Here is a 22,623-nt window from a genome sequence, read left to right as displayed (position 1 = left end):
AGTTCCAACTTACCAACGCCACGTGTGCGCCATTTCACTTGCCCTGATGCACAAGATGGGAAGAATTTCGTAACAACAGACCCAATCGAAACGGTGCCATAGTTAAAACCCCAAACCCAGCCCGCAACACATTCCAGTCGACATTCGACCCAAATTCTCTCGGTGTGCCTCAGCTGGCACTCAATCGAAACACTCCGATTTTGGCTGGGCGTGGTATAGCCGGGCGGCCGGGACCCGTCCTGGGTCCACTTTGTGCGCATATACTGGTCGGCGGAGTGAGTGGGTCAGTTCGAACGGCATCTACCGAGCCATCAGCGGGGCATTTGAGACTCCGTGACGTAACCGTAACGTGACGCTCGGCACGCTAGACCGCTGTGCCACCGACGTTTCGCGCGTTTTCGCGCAGCCCTCGCAGGGAAGCTGCCCGAATAAACCAAATCTTATTTGAGGCCTGGCCTAGCAGCTGCTGTGAGCGACTGCGTAGACGTGTGATTATGGTCAAGCATACCTCTCCGCGCGTGACTGGTAGCCAACAAACAACTTGCCTGTTACCGTATGAACCGCTGAAAACATTCCAATCTCCTCCCTCAGTCGTGCAGTATCCGCAACATGCTTTGTTGCACTTCCAGGCATTCTGGTAACAGCAACAAGCTGCATGTTTTGCAACTGGTGGTGCTTTTGGCACGTCGCACGAAGGGCGCCAGGTCATGGCCGACGCCAACATATTGCCTGCCACACTGGAATCAGATGAAGGCTGGTGTCGAAATATCCCAGTTTGAATTTGACGTGATGCCAAAAGTTCGGCTGCAACTGCACGGTATTTGAGTGTCATATACAGTTGTGGAGAGATAGCAGGCGACCGCTGGCTGCCGATCCGACCAGAGCAGTTCTACCAGCACAGTACTCTAGGTCACTAACGATGCGGGATAAGATGCGTGCTTGAGGGTATCTCGAATGATAAATAATGGATGTTATAGGGCAACCTGCCTTTCAGAGCATCCATTAGCTAGTGAAGCAAACAGGCCTTGACACGCAGCGTTCATAATAACTTAATCACCGGGCAAAAACAGCTGTGGATATGTAAATAATACGCCATTAGTCGGTAAACGTTCAGGAACGCAATAAATCAGCTCAAACGTGATGAAAATCATCCATTTCAGAAATCGCCGCGGCAAGATAAGCCTTTTAACGTAACGCGATGAGCTCACCGCAATTGCCTCAGTTACGATATTTTGGCACCCATGTTACGTTTAACCTAAACCTTAACCACATTGCTCAGTTTACAAAGTCATGTTGCTAGGATCACACCATTCAGCTAATGAAATGAACCGCCGATGTGTGGAGAGAAGCTCTGTCTTGTACAATGTCTTGTAACCACAGTCCCGAAGGACATGGCCGGCCTACCGCTGTAAATGGGCTCCGCGCAGCTAAAGCTCCCGTATAGCCTTAGATGTGGCGAGATTAATGAAACAGCGAACTTGTTTTAGGTTTGCAAAGTAAAAGTGATTTAAGGCCGGATGTTTCGGTTTAGTTTACAAACGCTTTCATGGTGAGTGGACGGGATTAGTTCGCAGGTAAGCCGAGCCGACAGCTAAAGAAACAGACGTTCGTTTACACAAAACTGGACATCTTCTTACCAGAAGAATATAATTCAACAGTTGTGAACATGTCTTTTCCTTTAAAAGTCGCATATCATGGACACGAAGAATAAGAGGACATAAGAAAAATTAGTCAACAGGACCACAGGTTATATTTTATGGTAGTAAATTCACCGTGCCTTGGTGCCACAGTGGCCTATGCTTAAGAGCCATATCAGCAATTTTCCTCGGATCGTGAACAAACGGCAAGACGTGATAATCTTGCTTGTAGTCTTCTATATGGGCACAGCTGAGTAGCGCCAACAGCGCTTCAAAGCCAACTATTCCTAATAAATGGGCATTTTCGACGGCGTTTAATATGCTTAGTTGTCTCTGAACAGTGAATAAGGCTAGCGGTAGACGACATTTGCCCTCACCCCCGGACTGTACATAATAAGCACCGAATAACACTCTCTTCGGTTTCTGGAATCCGTGCTTGTGTGCAATGTAACATCAAATTCCATGAAGCATGCAACACATTTTTTTACATATCACCATTCTCCCGCTTCTTCCTTCCTGAGAGCACCATCTACGACAGTTTTCGTCTTGTTTATGCCAATAGATAAGGGCTGACATAGCTCTGTCAATCATTTGGTCTTTCGAACGATAAATCGGTCCAGTAAATTCCGAGATCTTAGGAGGGTGTCGAATGTGTCCCCGCATAGAACTCAAGCATAACTGGCACTATGAAAACAGAGTCAACTTGGATGGAGACGTGACAGCTATAACAATGAACAGATTGATAGGAGCTGCATTATCATAAATCTAACGGTCACCTTAGGTCAACCAATGTAACTTCCGGATCAGGTCAAACTATATGTCTCGGATGGAAAGCACGAACCTCATAATTATGGTCTTCTGCAGCAAAAGAGAGGTTTTGGGGTGAGATCGGCGCAAAGCTTAATGCTGAAATGAATTCACGAGACAGGTAGCAAGTGCTTAATGGTCAACAGAGCACATGAAGTGCCTGACTCCAGTATGATACGTGCATCCGCCTATTCCTAGAGGCCCGATTGCGTGGCCACTATCCTCTTACTCCGATTTCCTGACCCAAGTTACTATTTTCACGCATATAATGTCATGACACAGCATGCGGTTGGCGCATTGTAAGCCTGCCCAAAGGAAGCCTGTAAAAAGCCTGTAAGCCCGCAACTGAATGATGTCAGTATCTGATTGCACATCAGACATTTTGAGGCTGCATGAATTGCAACACTCGTGACATTTGTGTCATTGCAATTTTTGAGGATATTTGCGACACAGATCGGGACGATAACAGACATTACATTTGTTCAGCAGCACGCGGAATCAAAAATCGCTTTTGCGAAGAGACCACGTTCACCGTTTTTTTTTCTCGCCTTGCCAGAAACCCTGCTGCGAGGAGAAGGGGGTAGGTAGCCACTCCCTTGGCCGGCGAAGTTTCGGTTCGGGGCAAGTTTGAACCTTCCTACTCTCGTGGCCTTATGACCTTCGCCAGTGTTTCGGGCGGAGTCAGTCGGTACAACCCGTGCTCGACGATGGTGCCACATCCAACGCGCGGGAGCAAATAATCGCGGCACGGGTTGGCTGCCGGGGCTACGGCGGAGGTCGCTGGCCATCGCTGTCTTCTTCCCCGATGTGCGGCCGGGAATACCGCCGGCTGGATCAGGCCAGCGCGCTGCCAGCCCTGGGATAGGTTTGATCTGATACGGCGGCATTTCACTTTCACATAACCCCGGCCGGCGGTGCGACGGGGCCGGGCGCGGGCGGCCGAGGGTCGCGTGACCTGCGGCCAACACCCGGCTCGAGCCGCGCGCCACGGACCGCCGCCCGCGACGCTTCCGCCCTGCCCGCCCTGGCCGCCGGCGACGCCCGGCTCCGCTTCATTACGGCTCTGGAATCCGGATGAAGTCTTTTCACGGCAGGGGGGCGCACAGTTGGGGGCCGGCATCCTTTGGACTATTAGATGGGACACGAGAGGCGGGTGCTGCCTGCGGGCGGGCGCAGGGCCCGCCTGCTCACTTCAGCGGACAGTGGGCGCCAGGGCTTTGGGTCCGCGGGGGCGGCCGGCCGACCCCGCCGGCGGCAGCGGCGCGCTGAAGGCTGCGCCGCGGCCGCCGCACCCGCCTCCAAACGGACGGCGGTGGCGGCGGCGGCGGCGCAGGGCCACGACACGACCTGCCGCCGCCGGCATTGGCCCCCATTCTAAGGCCGCGCACTGAATGACGCTGGGAAAAGGTACAAAATTGGCGGCGCCGCTGCGCGCGCCGCGGCGCTCCCAGGCTGGGACGGCGCATTGTGCGGCGCGCGGCCCTGCCACAATGGCGCATGAAAAGACGAAAGTAACAAAGCCGGCGGCGGGCCGCGCTGACCCGGGCCGGCCTGTCGCCGGCCGGCCGCACGCACAGGGGGCGCCCGGGCGCCGGCGCTGCCGACAGAACAAACGGCGTGAATGGCTGGCCACAAGAAGGGAGGAGAATGGGTGGAGCTGAAACGAACACGTGTATTGTGTGGGTGGCAAATTACGAGCAAAACGTAACCGCGGTGCTTTCAGGACCCATTGGACGCGCCCACTTGTGCTCCTTGTGTAGTGCGTGGGAATCGTTTTCAACTTCCCCCTAAAATGCCAATGTTTTCGAAATCTCTACTTCAGCTTTCTTCAAGATATGAGTTCTGGAACGAAAAAAAGCAATCGATTCCCTGCTTCATGCCACCTAACTATTTCAAGATTTTACGCCCAAAATTCGCCTTCACTTTCCGGCGGTAGGCCGGAAATTAGATGAAGCATATGGGAGTTTAAATTAAAACATATTTGCAGCTAATCTGACGTGTTTGCTGGCAGCCATTTTTACGGGGGTGCATAAAAAGGACAGACAGAGCTCGCAAACCAAACCCGTCCGAAAACTTCACATGCAACCCCTAGACCTTAAGGGGATCACACATATCAAGGTTCTCCGATAAGAGAGGGTTCTTAGGACATCGAGACCCCAAAACATCAAGCGCCCCGGAAGATATAGGGCCCCAAGAACATAACAGTTCAGAAGATTCCATGGGAATCAACACATCAGAGCGTCTACATTCGATGTTCCCAATGGGGGGAGGGGATACCCCGGACGGGAGAATGCGAAAGTATGTGGGAGAGCATTGCAATGTAGCCAAATCATGTCCGACGCCGGACAATAGCCGTCCAAGTAAACCCCAATGGTTGGCGCTGTCTGAAAGGTAATCTGGTAATATGCACTGTCACGCACCACGTGCAATGAGTCAAAAATATCTGTCATAGTAGCCAAAACGAGAGCAGCGTGTCCATTCACATGGAGAGCCCAGGCAGAAGAGATGCCGAGAAGTCGGTTTGTTGATTTGATTTGTGCTGCCTGAATACCATTGCCGTATAAAATGCTTCGCGGGGCCTGTCCATTGCTTGTACTGTTCACAATAAGAGGTATACATAAATGCGCATGACTTTCTCAACTGGGAATTGGTTGGTTCAGGGAAATCATACTTCCATCCATCCCCAGGGAAGAATGAACCCATACATGTAAGAAGACACTGGTCTAAATAATGTAGAGTCCCATGCTATCGTGGCCCTGAGAAAAGCTGGGCCCAAGAAAATCGGAAATCCAAAAAAGATCCTTAGAAAACATCCTGCATCATCGACATCACAAAAGCGAAGGTTATCATGGCATATTAGCATTGTGCTGTCCCCAAACACCAATACCATGGGCTCAGAAAACACCAAGGGAATCTCCGTCCTCCCGATTATCTTCACTTCAAGGATTATCAGAGCGATTAAACACATCTGAGACCCAAAAGCACATCGGTGAAATAAAAAATATTTACAGCCGAGATAAATCAAATAGCCCAAAAGCGTCAGAAATCTGACGATCTCACGGCTTTACGGGAGGGGCAATGTGATCAGCAGACCAATATAGGGCTACTTGTTTACAAGACGGGCGCATCCAGGTGGATTTATCCCGACAGCCTGTCGGTAACAAAGCCGATGTACCATTTTTGTAGCATTACCTGCACCACACAAAAAGGCCGTGAGAGGCGTTGGGCGAGTCATTCGCCTGTAAATCATGTTGGCGTCTCAGCGCTGACCAACTCCCACCGTGCCATAAGCCAGCAGTAATGCGAGAGATGGCGCATTTGCTAAAACTGCTGCCGTGGGCAAGGCTCTCGTCAAAGGCGTTCGAAGATCATAAAAAGTGTGCGAGCCAGAAATTTCTTTATTTTAGATCTTTCCAAGCATTGCAACAGGGCTTTCAGACAAAATCAGCGCGCCAAACCCGCCTGGTTCTCCCTTCGCGATTTTCGGGAACATCGACCGGGAACATCGACCATAGCAGATATTTAGTTCCGTGAGCCGTTTCAAGTCCGACATATAGCCCTTTCTTGGCCGTCCTTCGGTGCGTTGTGTTAATGGATGAAATGCTTGACAAAGTCCTTTTCAATATATTGAGCAGTTCAAAGCACAGGAAGGGAATGGCTCCTGAAAATTTTCCCTCTGGAAAGTGTACAGACTTGCTGAAATAACGTGCGTTTCCAAGGCCAGGTGAAACCATTGTTTCAAGAACTTACACGAGAGAATGTAGCGGGCATGTACGGGAAATATAAATCGTAGTTTCAAGGAAAACTTAAATCGTTCAAAACAAACGAAAATTTATCGCGTTTACCTAACAGTAACAAAACCATAATATTGACTAAAATTAATCGCGTTTACGTAACAGTAACAAACTATCAAACGTCAATGTTTCTGAATGATGTCTGAGAAATTTGAGACGTTACGAACAAAACTTTCCAAATTTGTCTGCCCACGTGTTGATCTAAAAGACTGGTCACAGAACACAGCGATCTCCCCCCCCCCCCCCCCCCCGGTCAAACCTTCTTCAGAACTTGTGCGTTGCATTGGTAATTACGATAAGCCGAATGGTATCTACGCTTACAGTAACTGCTGCGTCAGAGTGTTTGGATTCCTGGCGCTCCCTCTCGTAGTTATTTTCATGTGTCCCAATTCCTGAATAAACCACTAGCATAGATTTTAAAAAAGCTGCGTGACGTCACGTCCGTTCCATTCTAAGATCCCAAAGGGTCTGAGTCCCTCCCCCCCCCCACACCTGTGCAAATCCAGGTCCGTGGGAACAGCGCTGCACCGGGACTGTCCACGAGTTGATGGTTCGACGTAAGTTGCATCATGGTCCATATTGGCGCCGATGCTCTGTCTCTGATCTCTCTCAAGTGAATGGCGTCTCGTTGGCGACTTTTTGATATCACGCTCGGATAAATTATAATAGGCATGCATGGCGGGCGTGCTGCTAAGAGTGCGCACTGAACGAGCAAATTACTAGGAGACAGAATTATACACACTTCTGACGAAATACGCCCTCTGCTGCCCTCTTGCTGCGGTATCCGAACTTTTTCCGAAGCAAGGTAGTAGTTCCATGCGAACTGGAGTATAACGTACCAGCAGTCGGCGAAACTCGTATAAAATGAGCATTAAGCCTGATATATTATCAAAGCTGATAGCGGTTGAGGCATTTTCTTAAGATTACGTCATTCTGACGCATGCCAGTTGTAATATAGGCTTGAAATGGTGCCCCCCACCCCCACCCCCACCCACGCGCACGCATCCAAATAAGTAATTGCCTTGTTCTGATTAGGGCAGCGTGGAAACAAGAACGACCATCATCATCCTGAGCAATATCATCGCAATAAAAATCAGCATAGTGACAAGCATTATATCACCTGGCTGCACTTACCTTTATTAAAACCCATGGCTGGAAGTATCTTTATTCATTAGATCCAAAGTTGTAAAAGTGCAGCTGGCCGTCTCCTATGTCCCAGGAGGCCAGATCCTCGAATACGCGTCTTAGTGGCGAACCAACATCACTTGCACTGATGACGTCACTGGTTGGCGTGGCTGGGTCAGTCGGCAGGCACAGCGACCAGCATCCTGCTCCGACAGCTTGGGGAGAGCAACTGCATCTCTCCTCGGAGGTCCCGGTGCCTGCTGGCCGCCGGTTGCCGAGACACCTAGCGGACGAGATCGGAACCAGCTCATCCGCCGCGGACCTTCAACGCTCACTGCCAGTCCGGATTATAACACCATCCGACCGGTCCGGCGTGCCATGCACTCAAAACATGCGTGGCGTTCATGCGGCCAGGCGACCGTGACCTTCATGCGGCCAGGTCACCAGGGTCATAAATGTTAGGCCCAACCAACCGCGCGTGCAGGATTTCAAAGTGAACGTCGAGACAGCGAGCGAGCATAAGAGAGCAGAGCGAGGCCGAAAGATGAAGCGGTGTAGAAGTACTGACGAGTTGCCAAGGCGACTGTCGGCTTCGGATTCGTGGCATGCAGGAGCCCCTAACTTATCGGGGCTTCCGATAATTTAAAGACTTTTCCAGTAGATCCTAGATTACAGAGAGCCCCTTGGCGGCCAATGAGCCTGCAACAAGATCGAGGAGTTCCAAACGAGATCAAAGCTGAACGTGGTTCGAGTCCCCACGGACGGATGCAACGTTTCAGACGTAAAGAGGGCAAGAGGTGCGTGGGAGAGTTAAGCCACTCCACAAGACCAGAAGCTCTTGAGAAGGTGTAAGTGTCTGTTAAAGCCTACTAGTGGGGTCGTTCAGGATTGAGATGCTTTGTTTTGCCACATTTCTCTTGCAATTCGATTCGGTAACTTTGAAAGTCATATCAGATATTCAATTACACCACAATACTCACACAAGCTGCCTGCAAAAATTGCTCATTAGCAAACTGTGTTGTTACTCTAATAAGTCACGGCAGACGTAGATTTACTTGAACTAATGAGCCATCCCGTGTGGTCATACTTTCCATTGAAGCACTAGTGCAACAACATGCAACAAATGCCACGCTCGTGAATCATTCTCCGCTGACATTGCAGTTCTAGCTGTCCAAATGAGTCTTGGTCACATACATGGGAGGTCCGACGCAGCATTCGGTGCGAGGTCCAGCCACTTTAGTTATTTACAGTTGCCAGAAGTCTTAACCTGACAACGACCTCAGCTACCCACTTGTAAGTTGGCCCGGCGGTGGTATTACCTGCCCTTGGTGTTTGTCCTTTCCTCAAACCTATAGCTTAACGGACCGATTGCCCCATTCGGGTTTTTCGCTGTTTTCGCGAAATGGTTTGTAACAGATCGCTGAAATTCTCTGAATTTTCCTAAACATCTTTTGTACGCATTGTGTCATAATGCAGGATGCGTGCCACGCACAGAGGCGGGTCTATGGCTCGGGTTTGGAGAGAGCTCCAGTGAACTTTGGTGAGGTGCTAGGATGGCGACTGGCACGAAATTAGGCGTGCTGCCTTCCTTTTGCAGGAATTGCTGCTGTTTCTGGTACATAAAACAGCTGTGCCATGCGATGTTCGTTGCATCGTGCCAAAAAAGCGTGACAGACACGATTCCAGGACTGGAAAACGGCAGAACTGTGTAAGGATACCTATCGGTATTTAAATGCAAAGCCTTACATTTTGTATCAATATTAACAAGATCAACGTATATATGTACAGTGGCAATGGCGTGCTCAGGTGGACCAAACGGAGAGCAAAGGGGCATAGTGCTCAACCTAGGCCAGCACTACGGTGCTATAAATGGATAAAGGGGTAAAATGTACGCACGTGTGGAGCAGGAGGAAGAAAGGCAACAATATTCGGACCGATGTGCCCCCAGGGGTAAAAGTAGCATGGAGGGGTCGTCATTTGAAACGCTAGCAACAAAACGCCATGTCACATTCCATCTTACGCCTCGGTGCAGTATCATTTAAAAATGCGACTGCATGTCTGAAGCGAGTTCAGGAACGAAAAATGTGTGGGGATGAGTTATTTCAGTGCAAGAGAGCGCGACCGCCGACAACTGCCAGTCAGGGAACGGTGGCCGCTTGCATAGACTAGGCTCATATCATGTGTTTGTACTCCCTCTCTTTCTGAAAACTGGACACGCGCACCGGGCGCGTTTACACACGCTACATAAGCACAGCAATTCATTTAAAGCGGATATTAGCATTGCGGCCTACAGTCGGTGTTTTCTGCTGAGTTGGCCTCCGCTTTTTTCCCGATCACCGTCTTGTAGCGTTTGACTTGTTACTTACAACTTATATACCATATGAGTGATACCTTTCATACCTTATTCGGCTCTTTGGCTTCGGATTATACCTTCTTTATGAGGTCAAAGCTATGCACCATCCCATTTGTCCCCAAGAACTCGATCACAAGTCGCTTGAAGACTTTTTGTTATCTCCCTTGTTCGTCCCCAGAATATGGCCATACATTAGAATCTCAAAATACCGTCGTGATAATAAAGTTGTGATGCATTAGCTATCGATCTGCGTTAGTTGCATCGAAATCGGTTGATAACGTGCCATTGTCACATAACTTTTTGGCACTCTGTTGATACCTATGAAGCACATTTTGGTCCCACCTTGTTTTAAACATACGGATCATATTGGAATGAATCGAACGCCGTTTGGTTTTTGATAATCAGCCGAGTGGCTGCTTAGATGTCAAGAGTGGCCAAATGATCCCCTCCCCATTAACATCGCGCACATTGCACACGCCTTAAATGGCAGAGTAGCCGTGAAATTAACTAACCAGATTTGCACATTCATGGAGCAACTGATACCTCTGGACCATACAGTCCAGACATGCATTGTTTGATGACCTTAACACGCGCTCGGGTGCCCGGTTAAATGGAACGTGCTCGGGTAGGGTCAACTTGACCGCGTGGATCTAAAAAAACTATGAGAGCTAGATATATCAACTTCGTAGAGTAAGTAGGCCTGTAATTGGACTTACTTGTTGCAGATTCTAAGGACCATAGGTCATGACCTTTGGGTCAAATAAGGTTAAACAATGTGAGACTCTAGATCGGTGTCCGAAGTACGCTCAGGCCTCTCCATGCAACCACACTTAACCCAAATACCTATTCTAATCAAAAGTTCACTGGTATTTCACGTCGGTTACCTTATTTGGCCTCCAAAAGGACACGGTGACCAAAAACCCACGAGATTCCTTTCATTTTCGAAGATAGATATGTGTCATGGGTGATAGTTCGAGTGTATGCCATTGGGGTTTTACGACGCACTCAGCTGCTGAGGCAATATGGTGTTGCCTGCCTTTCACCCTGGCAGGAAGGGCGGGAACGGTATGATCCTAAAAGCAAAAGGATGATCGGGGTAATGTCATGTCAATGTCTTCCGATGACCTTACTTAACTCCAAATAAGGTATATCTTAACATCCCTGTGATCACGAAACTCATTCGAAATGAGCGTGGGAACTACTTCATTAAGCAAGTTCTACAGTGAAAAAACGGTTTGATTTTGACCTTGCTCTGGCTTTTATACCTGACCCAAGGTCAATGAAAATAGTTGCAATCCTAAATTCAGTTGTCGGATAGCTAGGAAACCGTCTCAAAAATGTACGCCTTAGTCCAACACTTTGCTGTCGAGTCAGATTAAACAATTCCTTTAGATTCGGCTTCGCTGAAAGCCGTGTTCTGGCTTTTTTACCTGCCATAGGTTAGTGACCTAACAAGGCACATCTAATCGTCCACACTAACAGCTTAACAAAGTTAGCCGCCCTCTTCGGAGGCTATTTGGAGGACCTTCAGGGAGGGGGAAACTGGCCCCGGCGTTAGTGCGTGTAAAAGTAACGATGCCATGATAGGTCAAGTTAAAACAAAATTTCTTGACATATTTGAGATCATTGATTGTTGCAAGTAACAGCCTATTTCGAGAGTCCAAAGTTATCTATGCACCGTTGTGATGGCTGTTATTTATTGAGTAATGACCTTGAGCACTGAAGTCCTATACTGGAAAATGTCAGGCAGCTCCATGACCAGTTATGTCGTATGACATATGTCTGGCGATTAAGATTAAACCAGGGTGTCATTTATAAACACCGCTTTCCCAAAGCATTGCTGTATCGTGCAATAGGAGAGATATCAGCTCAGTTTTATAAGACAAACGAGGCCCGCCTAAACACTCAAGTGAGACTCAAAGGATACTTGCGATTATGAGGGGTAAAATGACGTGAACTGATGTCCTTGTAATGACCCATGACAGCTAGTCACACATGACTGTGCATTATTAAAGCAGGTCCCCTGATTCGCTCTTTTAAAATGTGCTTGTTTTTAAACTGGCGTGAGGCAAAAAATTCAGGTCGTGCCGTTATTCACAATCTGTATACAAGCTCGCGTGTTGAGTAGCCAACGATGACGCTAAGGGTTCGGACCGATTATTTGTGCCTGTAACTAAAGCTGGACAACCTATCAGCATTACTTTCACGTTGTTTTTTCAGTTTCAATTTTCACACTCAAGACGACAGTATCAATGGTTCGAAGCCAAATATTGGCATATGAGGACCAACGATCAATTCAAGGTGACCTAGATTTGCCTCTCATGGACTCATGCATGTGTTTGAAATTAACTGTCAGGAACGATGCGTCCATTGTGAGGCGACACCAAAATGATGACTAACCCCGAATTCGACACCTGACGAAACCGTTTTCAAGTAACTTTGACATGACCTATCTCGTCCAGAGGAGGCAAAATTTATCCATCAAAGCCATTTAAGGATGTAACAGTCATGGTGGCTCACTCAGAGATGGATGATTTCAGAATCATTGCTGCAGCCTTGGATTTAGGGGGAATATTTTCCACCTAACGTGCATGGTGGCCCAATTCACTGTTAAAAACCAGATGCATTTATGAGATTCAGCTCCAACATGCTACAGAAATTCTCGCACATATCTTTTTCGTCCTTTTTTGGGGGGATGGGGAATTCACACTCAATTTCCTCGTAGCGTTCGAAGTAGCATGCACTAACCATTTGAAAGCTGTCTTTGGAACAAAACAGAGCTTCTAATGATCTAGTTTAGAAGGCTGGGCTTCCGGGGCTGCGGGAGAAACATCCGTTGTTTACGTACAGCTGCCCTCAGATTCCGTTGCTCGGTTCAAGTTCTGAACCGCTGCATGGGTTTTCACCCAAAGCCCCTGTCCACAGAGGAATCTCAATTGCGACTCAAGCAACCCGAAAAAACTGCTGGGATTTTGGGATACCGGTCCCGGCTGCAGCGCAGCACCACTCTGGGCCAGACCGCACCATGTTAGGTAAAAACACCAACTCTTCTAGCCAGAACCACTCATAACTCCAGCGGTATTTCAATCATTGAACAACATTCGGTTACCGCGGCCACATCGAGCGCCAGCACACGGCTGATGCAAACCGGTGAGCAGTGGCGGCCAAGTACCGGTCGGTGGGTAACACCAGTGACATCATAGAACTGTAGACAGCGCCTCGGAAGCTCTCGGAAGCAGCATCGCATGACTCCACTCCTCATATCGACCGCGCTCGGCCCAGAGGGTGCCAGCGGCGACTCATGGGCGGCGCTGGGTCCTCGATTACGGGAACGATTCCTGTTGCCTTGCGTCAGCACACTTCCCATGAGTATGGAGGGAACATCAGGAGGTTGTGCGCGTGTCATAGCACTGCCGGTCGGGGCTCACCGTACAGATACCAGGAGGGGAACCATGTCGAGATCTCTGTGCTCGCTCGGTTAGGTGATGATCAAAAACCCAAGGCATATCTGGACGGAGAGCACACTGCCGGCACCTATCAACAATCCTACGCCAGATGTACGCGGCGCGCATATGCCGCACGACATGTATTGGGAGCGCTCATCAGGTCACAGCCGGGGCAAGGTGACCTCGTGCAGGACCGCCCAGCGCCGGCCGGAGCCGAGCTGACCAGGCCGGCCGCGTCGTCCATTCGGCGGGTTACCGGCCTTGTCGACAGTCGCCGGCCATGATCCGGTGAGATATTTCAGCTGTCGAGGACAGGCCCTTTTACGGTGTGCACGCTTTTTTCATAACAACCGATTATGCCCAGAAACAGGAAGATCAAGGTGGTAAAAGTTCAATCGTATCAGGGATTTTTTATCTGGGGTTGGCTGCATCCCCACGAAATAGCCTGTCAAAATAGCGCGGTGGAGCTACTGCGTATTTTCAGAGGAATCAGCTGATGCAAGGCTTCCTATCTCTTCGACACCCAAAAATGCAAATGTACCCAAAATGCAGTAAAAGCACCCAAAATGCAAAATGCAGTAGAAGGTCCATGCAGAGCATCTAACGTGTAAAAACAGCGTTAAAGATATGTTTGGCGCGCAGAATACGTCTTTACTGTTTACTTGTTAAAGGAGTCAAGTAGTTCGCGCTGTATTATTGAGCAATATCCTTGATAACTGCCGGCAGTTGCTTCGAAAAGTGTTGAAAGTACTCGCGGTTCGACGCTGTTCATCAAGACGGCTGACCCGATCAGCAAGAGCCGGATCTAGCACTGCTCTGACTTATTTGTAGTTAAAATAAATGCCTAATGCTGCACTTTTTTAAAACCCGTAAACTCCGTTTAATTTTGCAAGCTTGTAGAGAACCAAGCGATGAGGTTTTTTGCTTAGCGGGTACCGGATACGTGCGAAATGAATGCTGAATATTACCTGATCGTGAACACACACTTCCTCTTGACATGTACCTGCGAAGTGTTTGATACCTAGAAGGCAAAGCTGTGGTTATTTTCGCATTTTGATTTATGCTTGACTTACGTCGCATGGATTTGCATTGGCCATCTGGGTGTCGTTACCACCTTGTATTATTGTGCACTCAAAATATACCTGGGTGTGTGGTGCGTGTGCACCCATGTCTTTTCCATCTGCATGACCTAACAAACATGTGTAGGATATTCGCATGTTTGGATGATGTGTTTGGATTCAGGTTTGTCATTCGCTTTCCCTCACAGTCGTACGCGGCATTACGAGTGCACTATCAAAAGTAAAATTGAGTAGCTGAGCTTGCACGTTAATGCGCAAGTTCACGACGAACGCAGCATGAAACACAGCAAAACTCGCTAGCCCGCCACATGAAGCGTTAGCAGCTTCGTTGTTAACATCAAGCCCACACTGTCTTGAAGCCAGCAGCATGTCAATCATGTGCATAGAAACATAGCCCAACGGCGGCGAGTTAGCGCCAATGCGTCAGCGTGTGATGCATTGCATCAGCTCCTGTCCGTCAGATTGTGTTAACGTGGTGATTAACACCTGTTGCCAACATCCCACCGGCGTCGTGATTTTATCGCCGATCGGTATTCTCCTATTTCCGAAATCCATCCACCACGCCCACATTATAATTGCCCCACGAATCTGGGTTAAACACGACGCGATTCTATCGCGGGCTGACTAATGTAGGTCAGAAGCCGGGCAGAGGTCTGCCAATCGAGCCCAGCCGCCATCAGGAGTCCTTGGATCGGACCCGACGCCCCGTCGGCCCCGCCCCGAGCCGGCACCCGCTGGTGCCCGCCGCTCCACCGGGACGGGGCATGGGGTGAGCGAGTCACCTCGGCCACGCCCCGAGCCAGCACCCGCTGGTCCCCGTCCGCTCCGCTGGGACGGGGCATGGGGTGACCAAGTCACCTCGGCCCCGCCCCGAGCCGGCATCCGCTGGTGCTGTCCGTCCCACTAGGACGGGGCATGGGGTGGCCAACCCACCTCGGCCCCGCCCCGAGTCGGCACCCGCTGGTGCTGTCCGTTCTACTGCGACGGGGCATGGAGTGACCGTCACCACAGCGGGATGTGTTTAAACCCAAGTGATGTCCATTGACGAGGTGCGTGGCATATTGCAGAGATGGATGCCTTCTGGTTCCTGAATGGTATGCCAGCTTCATAAAAACGCCGACATGAATCTGTCTGCTTTCGAATCGCGATGTGGAGGTATGTGAATGGTAGTTCGTTCAGTTTGCCTGCAGGCATCCTTTTCGTCTACTCTACAATCATCACAAAGTTGCGTATGTCCGAATTACTCACATTATTTGTTGTGCAGAGTTGATCAGCTCATTTATCTTATGAAGCTGGTGTGACCCACATCTGTTGGAGTTTTCAAGTTAAACGCTATCATGCTGGCGCCAGCTTGATCACATGCGATTCGTTCCAAAAGTGTGTCGAAGGCAAGTATTGGCGTTGAACCCACCTGCTCATGAGAGCCCCCCCCCCCCCCCCCTCCCTCCCCAGTCCATCCCACACACGCCTGCCTCCCTGACCTGAGGATGAGCGATGGCCGAAAATGCATCGTCTCGTTTCTCAGCTCAGTGAAGCCTTCTTCCTTATACTTGGGACCTACCGCTAAGTAATCTTACATCAAAGGGGCTTTCCGCTTGCTCGAAGCGTGATCATGGACCCGAACGAGCCAGAGGATAAGGCTGCCAGCCTTTCCACTCAATGGCGCAGGAAACATTAAGATACCGGAAGTGTGCAATCTTTTATACCGAACTTACGGTGGCACGTAAGTATATATATTACGCATATCCGTTTCGTGCCAAAAGCCAGCTTTCTCAAATGGTCTCCATAGATATTGAGACCTCAAGTTTGAAATACTAGCCGGATTTGTTATACGCCACCATTATGTTACCCGAATCTCTGTCCGTCACTGTCAGAGACAGCATAGGAGCTTAAGATGTATTGCTGCGAAAACAACATGCTTCCGCCATTCGAAATCTTCGTATCCAGTGAAAACGGCATCGATTTGGGCTTTGGCTGGTGCGATAAGCAACAATGGCCATCAGGTGTGTCCAAGCCTCCCAGTTTGCTCCGCGGCAGATTCTTTGGGTTGTTCAAAGTGATTAACCAACCACCTATTTGTATATGGTCACTGTTATGCTTGAGATGAGATATAGCCATTTGCACATTTTATCAGTCCTATATTACTATAATTTCATCATAACTAGCAGCTTGATACGTGGTTCGGCCTGCCCGGGAACACTGTCTAGTGCGAAGTGCGACAATGAGACAAATTACCAAGCACCCTGGACATTAATTGCGAATCTTTGTTGTCTAGCTGGCATAGGCTGCATTCTTTCTACAACCCACGGTTGTATTTTCCCCATGTTGCCATATGCATCGTGCGCAGTAGACATAATTCCTCAGTCATGTCCTAAAAGCAAATTATGCCTGTTATTTATGGCACGTCAAAGCAGCGTTGCGTTGGGGAGGGGGGGGGGGCATTCGACGCTCCCCACCCCTCTCCTTGATATCTCGAGAAGTATCCGGCCGCTTATCAAAAACGAAACAATGCTCGATTCCTTCAGACGTTTCTTCGTTTCTAAAAAAGGGAGCCTCGACCATTTAGATAGAGGGAGGGGAAGGAGAGGGGGCTCAACAGGAGGCCTAAAATAAAGATTAGTAAACATTTTTAAGCTTACTCACTCGGCACGCTTACCCACTGAATTCGACACGACAAACGCAGACCGATATGTAGATATTGAAAAAATGGCATGTCAGGGTGATATTTTACCATTTAACATTGAACATTTAACATTCTAATAACGTCGATCGTCCTGTCTCAAGGATGTGACCCCTCACTCCCTTATCTTCAGCTGCTTTTGCAGCATACCCGATGAGAACATCTAGGGGAAGTCAAGTGGCTAGGAGGTCACTCGGACGACAGCGGCTGAATACATTCTGTTGGATTCTACAGTTATTGCTTTTCCAGCTACCCCACAGCTACTTGCATTTTGTTTTGGATCGTAAGTTGCTAAGAGCATTTGCGAGGAACATCATGCCTACATCAACCCTCCATCATGGCCTGATACATCATGCCCTGATAGGGGGCACATATGGAGAACATCATGTCCTGATAAGGGGTACTAATAGCCTTCTTCCCCGTAGAACAACCAGGAAAAGGAACCGGTAGATCTGGAAGGACTCTACATCATGGCACGTGCCTTTTTATCTCGGGAAGTGCGCTCCAAAAAAACGCTGTCTTTTGCTCACCGGCGCGTCGCATAGGACAAATGAAGTTCGACGCCAAAGTAAGGCGTCCTTATATCATGCCGTAGCGGTATTGTGCAGAGCGGTATCGTGCCGATACGGGACGGGGCCGGCCGTGCGGTTCGCCAGGGCCGGCCGCACCGTGTGAGCCAGTGTAGTGAAGCCGAGTGTGGGAATTTCCGTGCGCTTGTGAATTCACGTGAGACATCACAACATGAAACGCAGGAATGCTGTGAGCATGGGGGAAGCGATGCAGATTCTCAAAAATTACGTCGTCTGTGATGCTGATGACGAATCACCGGCGAACGTCGTGGTCCTTCCTATCTGAGACAGTGGACGATCTACCGCGTGAAGACGAGAGTGACGAAGGCATCCAAAGCCATCGTCGGTGGAGACGTGAGAGTGCGTCACATTCTCGGGCGCGTTGAAGCTCACGTGCTCGCAGACATGAACAGTAAGTCTTCTTCAATATCCTGGAACAAGAAGCAAGGAAGAGGGCGTCAGAAGCCACCCCACTGCAACAAGCTGCAGTGGGAACAGGCGGCATCAAGCAGCGGTGTCAGGCCAGCAAGTCACCTGAAAAAATACTACCCAGTTGCAAGCCCCCCTGCTAAGCGAAGAGAACAGGACGTCATCCTCAGCGCAGCCTGACACAGCCTGACACCGTACCGTCCGAACGGGGTGACAACATCAACCCCTGAATCACCGTCAACGGCAAGCAAAGGCGATGCCGGGGCGCTGGATGATTCTCCAAGCCGAAGACCATGAGTGAAAGTGTGAGAAACTCTTGTGCTCCTCGTGCTTCAAGCCGAACCCCACCTGGTCAGTGGCGTCGGCATGCGCCTGGCACCCGACAGATTTGGTTCATATCATTCGATAAAGCACCACATTCACATAACAAGATCGGATCGGCCTATCATGTGGTGGTATGAGGGCAAACCTGCACATTCCGTGGACTTCTGTTCGCACACAGATCATTTCATGTATATATGATGGTGTGTTGTATGTTTTAATGGAGCTGTGCGCTCAGTAGATGACGTTATGTCGGGGAGTAAGCGACTGACGTGATATTTGCGCTTTAATTTCAGACGCGATAACTGAAAATCTAGATCTTTACCGCCGTGATATTACTGCTGTAAGTATACATTTGCCAGCAGTGAATGCTTGACATGAAGCAGAAGTGGCTCCGAACGTATCGACCTTGTAAACGGTAGCGAAACAAAGTAATGCAAAGCCAGGTTAAAACAGCGCAATGCGTGTGCCATGGGATTAAAAGAAGCGTGATGACAGTATCGAACCGGTATTGCTGAACATAGACTACATGGATCGGACGAAGTTAGGTTATGCTTACTACGCTTATTATGTCATTGATCATGCTGCATAATTTTGCCTTTCTGCAGCTCTATGCAGTCTACAGTCAGGTGACCGTTTATGCCTGAAGCGTGATTAGAGACCATCTGCGGTCCCGTGCACTAGTGGCCGGGGCAAGCACAACAGGGAAGCTTCTAACATCCTAACAACATGACGACCTAGATCGGTTAGTCAGGCATAAGCTACAGTAATGACATTTTCAAGATGCCTTATCATCGTCGTTAGAGCAAACGTCACGAAATAGAAGGCTAATTACATTTTTCAAATGCTTGGGCGCTAATTGGTTAAAACTTCATGGGCGTATCAATGAGACCGAAAAAGGGAACATAGCAAAGCCATGTCAAGGCGAGTTTTTATTGAGCTCTTACGGGGAGAAATGCGACAGTGTGTTACTATGGCACCGGGAAAGAAAGCATAAGCCACAACCGCTGTCATAAGCGCTGAAACAGGATCAATATGGGAGGCTACTTAATCATCAGATACAAACACCGGTCACGATGTTGATATTGACTCTAAATGGATGACTGCGCTGTATATATATATATATATATATATATATATATATATATATATATATATATATATATATATATATATATATATGTGCATATATACATATACATATACATATACATGCACATATATACATATACATATATGCATATACATATATACATATACATATATACATATATGCATATACATATATGCATACACATATGTACATATATATATAGTATATATATATATATATATATATATATATATATATATACATATACATATATGCATATACATATATACATATACATATATACATGCGTATGTATATATATATATAAACATTTATATATATATATATATATATATATATATATATATATATATATATTTATTTATATATAACGTGTAATTTATCGCGTAGACGAAAGCTGGCACGACGCACGAACCAATTACCACCTATGTAATGTGTTCACATGCGTCATTGGAGCATTCGGGTTTCAAAGAAAGAGGAGCGGAGGCACGTCATTGGAGCGCGGGTTACTGAAGCGACCCGACCCCTCCCTTTGCATTGACTTTAATTTGGTTTTAATTGGATATTTAGTTGATCCCTCTCACTTTCATCATTTGAGGCGCCTGTGCGCAAAATATTGTTCCGTCCTTCTGCTTCCTACGTGCGTACCTTTTTTCCGCTGTCCAATCATAGCACCTTAGTGCCGGCCTAGGATGGACACTTGCGTCCCTCTGCAGCACCCTCTGTTTCACCTGGATGTTCTTTGCTGGGATTTCACCTGGATTGCTTATGTAAATATCGCCAACTAGATGCCAAAAAGGATTCTTTATTTACTTGCATCGCTGAAATGCGATGCTCTTGACACTATGTGGAGGCTCTATCTTTTGCGATCTCTGGAACCACCTCTGTTTTGCTACTTTTGATATTGCAGTAACGAAGCCAACAGTCCAGCTGCGTTGCTCTTCGAAAACAGCAGTAACTCCTGTTCACCGCAAGGCAGTGCACATAACTCCCTGGCGCTCACCATCCCAACATCATCGCCAAACTTCACTGGAGATCCCTCCCAAAGCCGGCCTCTGGAGTCAGCCATGCGCAGGCCACTTGCCCTTAACTTTGACGCGATGTGTCTAAAAATGTACAGGAACACTCAAAAAGTTTAAGCGACTCGCTCCAAACCATTCCGGAGAAACTAGCGAAAACCCAAGCGGGTCGGATCGGCCGACAGACTTAAGTAATAGTGGCAAGAACAACGTCTTAGCGGTTTTAAATAGTAGGCGAAAGAACAAGGGCAATGGGACCGGAGAAGATATGGATTGGAACACTTGAGCAGTGGTGACATTCTTCAATTTCATGAACGGCCTGCTGGGAATACAATATCCCATCATCACCATGGTATCATCCTGGAGATCTAAGAACCTTTGACAACCAAGGGTACCGAATTTGTCTCCAGTGAGACATTTCCATTGAAAGGTCACGCCATCCTGGACCGCCGATTGACGATGCAACTCAACGATACACATGAAATTCATTCAGATACAAAAAATGCACCTCAGTCAGCACTACTGAACCATCCCTGACAGGATGCATCATATCAGCCCGTTCAGGGGCATAGTTTCCTAGCCCCCAACTTTTAGAAAAAGGTAGGCTAAATCCGTGGAGAAAGTCGTTTTTGGCCGTATTTTGTGGTACGTGTCGTCCTTTTTCTCTCCTCAGCCCCCGTCCGTCTCTCAGCTCATATTGCGGCACCGCGTCCTGAGCATGGGTGCAGACATCTGGTAATATGGATGAGCTGGGTCCTGTCACGCCGCCAACATATGCTTGTTTGTATTTGCGTTTGCTTTGCCCACAAAATGTCATTTCCGATCAGACTTTTATCCACATTCTAACCTACTACCTTTCAATCCTTAGTACAGTCCAGCAAGCGAGTCAGCCTCAGGGGGATCACGGCTTGTGCATTGATGCATTGCAGTCTTAGCCAGGTTACCTGCATCCAGCAACGACATAGATGTCAGAACTAGACAATGATACCAGATAAACTGACACGGCCGAAACTATGTGAAACATGACCCATCTTAAGCTGTACTATGCAATTCACGAACGTCTTAAATGCCTTGACATTGGCTTCGGTAAAATGAAACAATTTCTGGAGGTCATGGCAACGTGAGTGCAACAAACAATCAGGCATGACACCAGCTTGCTTCAAAACGCTGCAAGATATGCGACCAAATTGCATATACCTGTTTACGAGAGACACGGCATGTGGACTAGCGCTGACCTTGCCAAGACCTTGGCGGCAGCTGACTGGTAATGACGCGTGGACTGGTTGCAGAAAGCAATCAGTTCCTGATTACCCAGGGTTCGGCTTAAAGCATGAAGTACAAAACAGGCTGCCGTGAGCGTGTCTCGTACTTTATATTTGTTGGCCGTGAATTCTGGTCGCTGCCGTTCTCAGCACGTGTTCATGGCCAGGGCGAGCCCGATCCGATCCCCTGCCAGACTCGCCACAGCCGCGCGCGTGGAGGACGCGCCGGCATGGGATCAGCAAAACATACCACATAATCACACAATCCTTACAAACACATTGCATTAGCTGGCGCTGGCGAGGCATCTCATCATCATGTTGCTCTTCGTACTTTAACATTCGGGCGTTCTCGTCCACCACCACGTCACGCTTCAGCCCTCTCACGCTGCTGGTTGGGGCGTCGGTATAAGCCAAGACAGTAACCATGTCCACATAAGCCGGAACTAGGTGAACGGATGTGTAACTCTAAAAGTGGTGCTATGGGGGCGCGTATGCTAGTCACGCACAGCAGCAAGCTGTGGGCGCCATCGGCGGGTGGGAGCCTCCAGTGCCTCACAGTACCACACATTATAACTGATGAATAATTTTGCTGCCAAGCCTTGAACAGCCCCAATACAAAAATGCTCTTAACAAAGTATAACAGTATGATTATAATAAAAAACATAAGGCAGCGATGCAAATGCAAAAAGCTTCCTTGCTTGTCGAAACCAAAAGTGGGCTAAATCCTTGTCGAAGCACGCATTGAGGGTTAGGTTGTCTGACCCGCGGCTCTCACCGTTCCGCGGTCACTCAAACAAATATATGTCCCGGTCGAAAGGCCCTCAGGCTTTATGAAAATAAGATTTTTGCATGTTGGCATTGCTGCCATCTTGCGCAATACCGTATCTTCATTAGCCCCCCTAATGCTCCTGTCATGCGCGGACCATATTTGAAGTCTCTGATGCGCGGCACGCACGTTGCCAGCCTTGTGCCCACAGCCCCCCAGGCT

At 48.5% G+C, this 22,623-nt stretch overlaps 1 protein-coding gene across 3 annotated transcripts in view; it reads right to left on the bottom strand.

The window, feature by feature from the left end:
- LOC119107643 (uncharacterized) overlaps window positions 1–7,584 on the bottom strand; it is a 57,330-nt gene extending 49,746 nt beyond the window's left edge. For all 3 annotated transcript variants that reach the window (XM_037231155.1, XM_037231156.1, XM_037231154.1), the window contains exon 1: window positions 7,373–7,584. In XM_037231155.1, the coding sequence (XP_037087050.1) occupies window positions 7,373–7,388 (16 nt within the window). In that variant the 5' untranslated portion in view covers window positions 7,389–7,584. The remainder of the gene's footprint in view (window positions 1–7,372) is intronic.
- Window positions 7,585–22,623: the final 15,039 nt, after the last annotated feature.

This window comes from Pollicipes pollicipes, unplaced genomic scaffold (genome assembly GCF_011947565.3).
Source record: "Pollicipes pollicipes isolate AB1234 unplaced genomic scaffold, Ppol_2.1 Scaffold_6686;HRSCAF=7923_pilon_pilon_pilon, whole genome shotgun sequence".
In the NCBI taxonomy this organism is placed as follows: Eukaryota; Metazoa; Arthropoda; class Thecostraca; order Pollicipedomorpha; family Pollicipedidae; genus Pollicipes; species Pollicipes pollicipes.
Note: the sequence above shows the minus strand (reverse complement) of the source record. Positions and strands in the feature narration are given on the sequence as shown.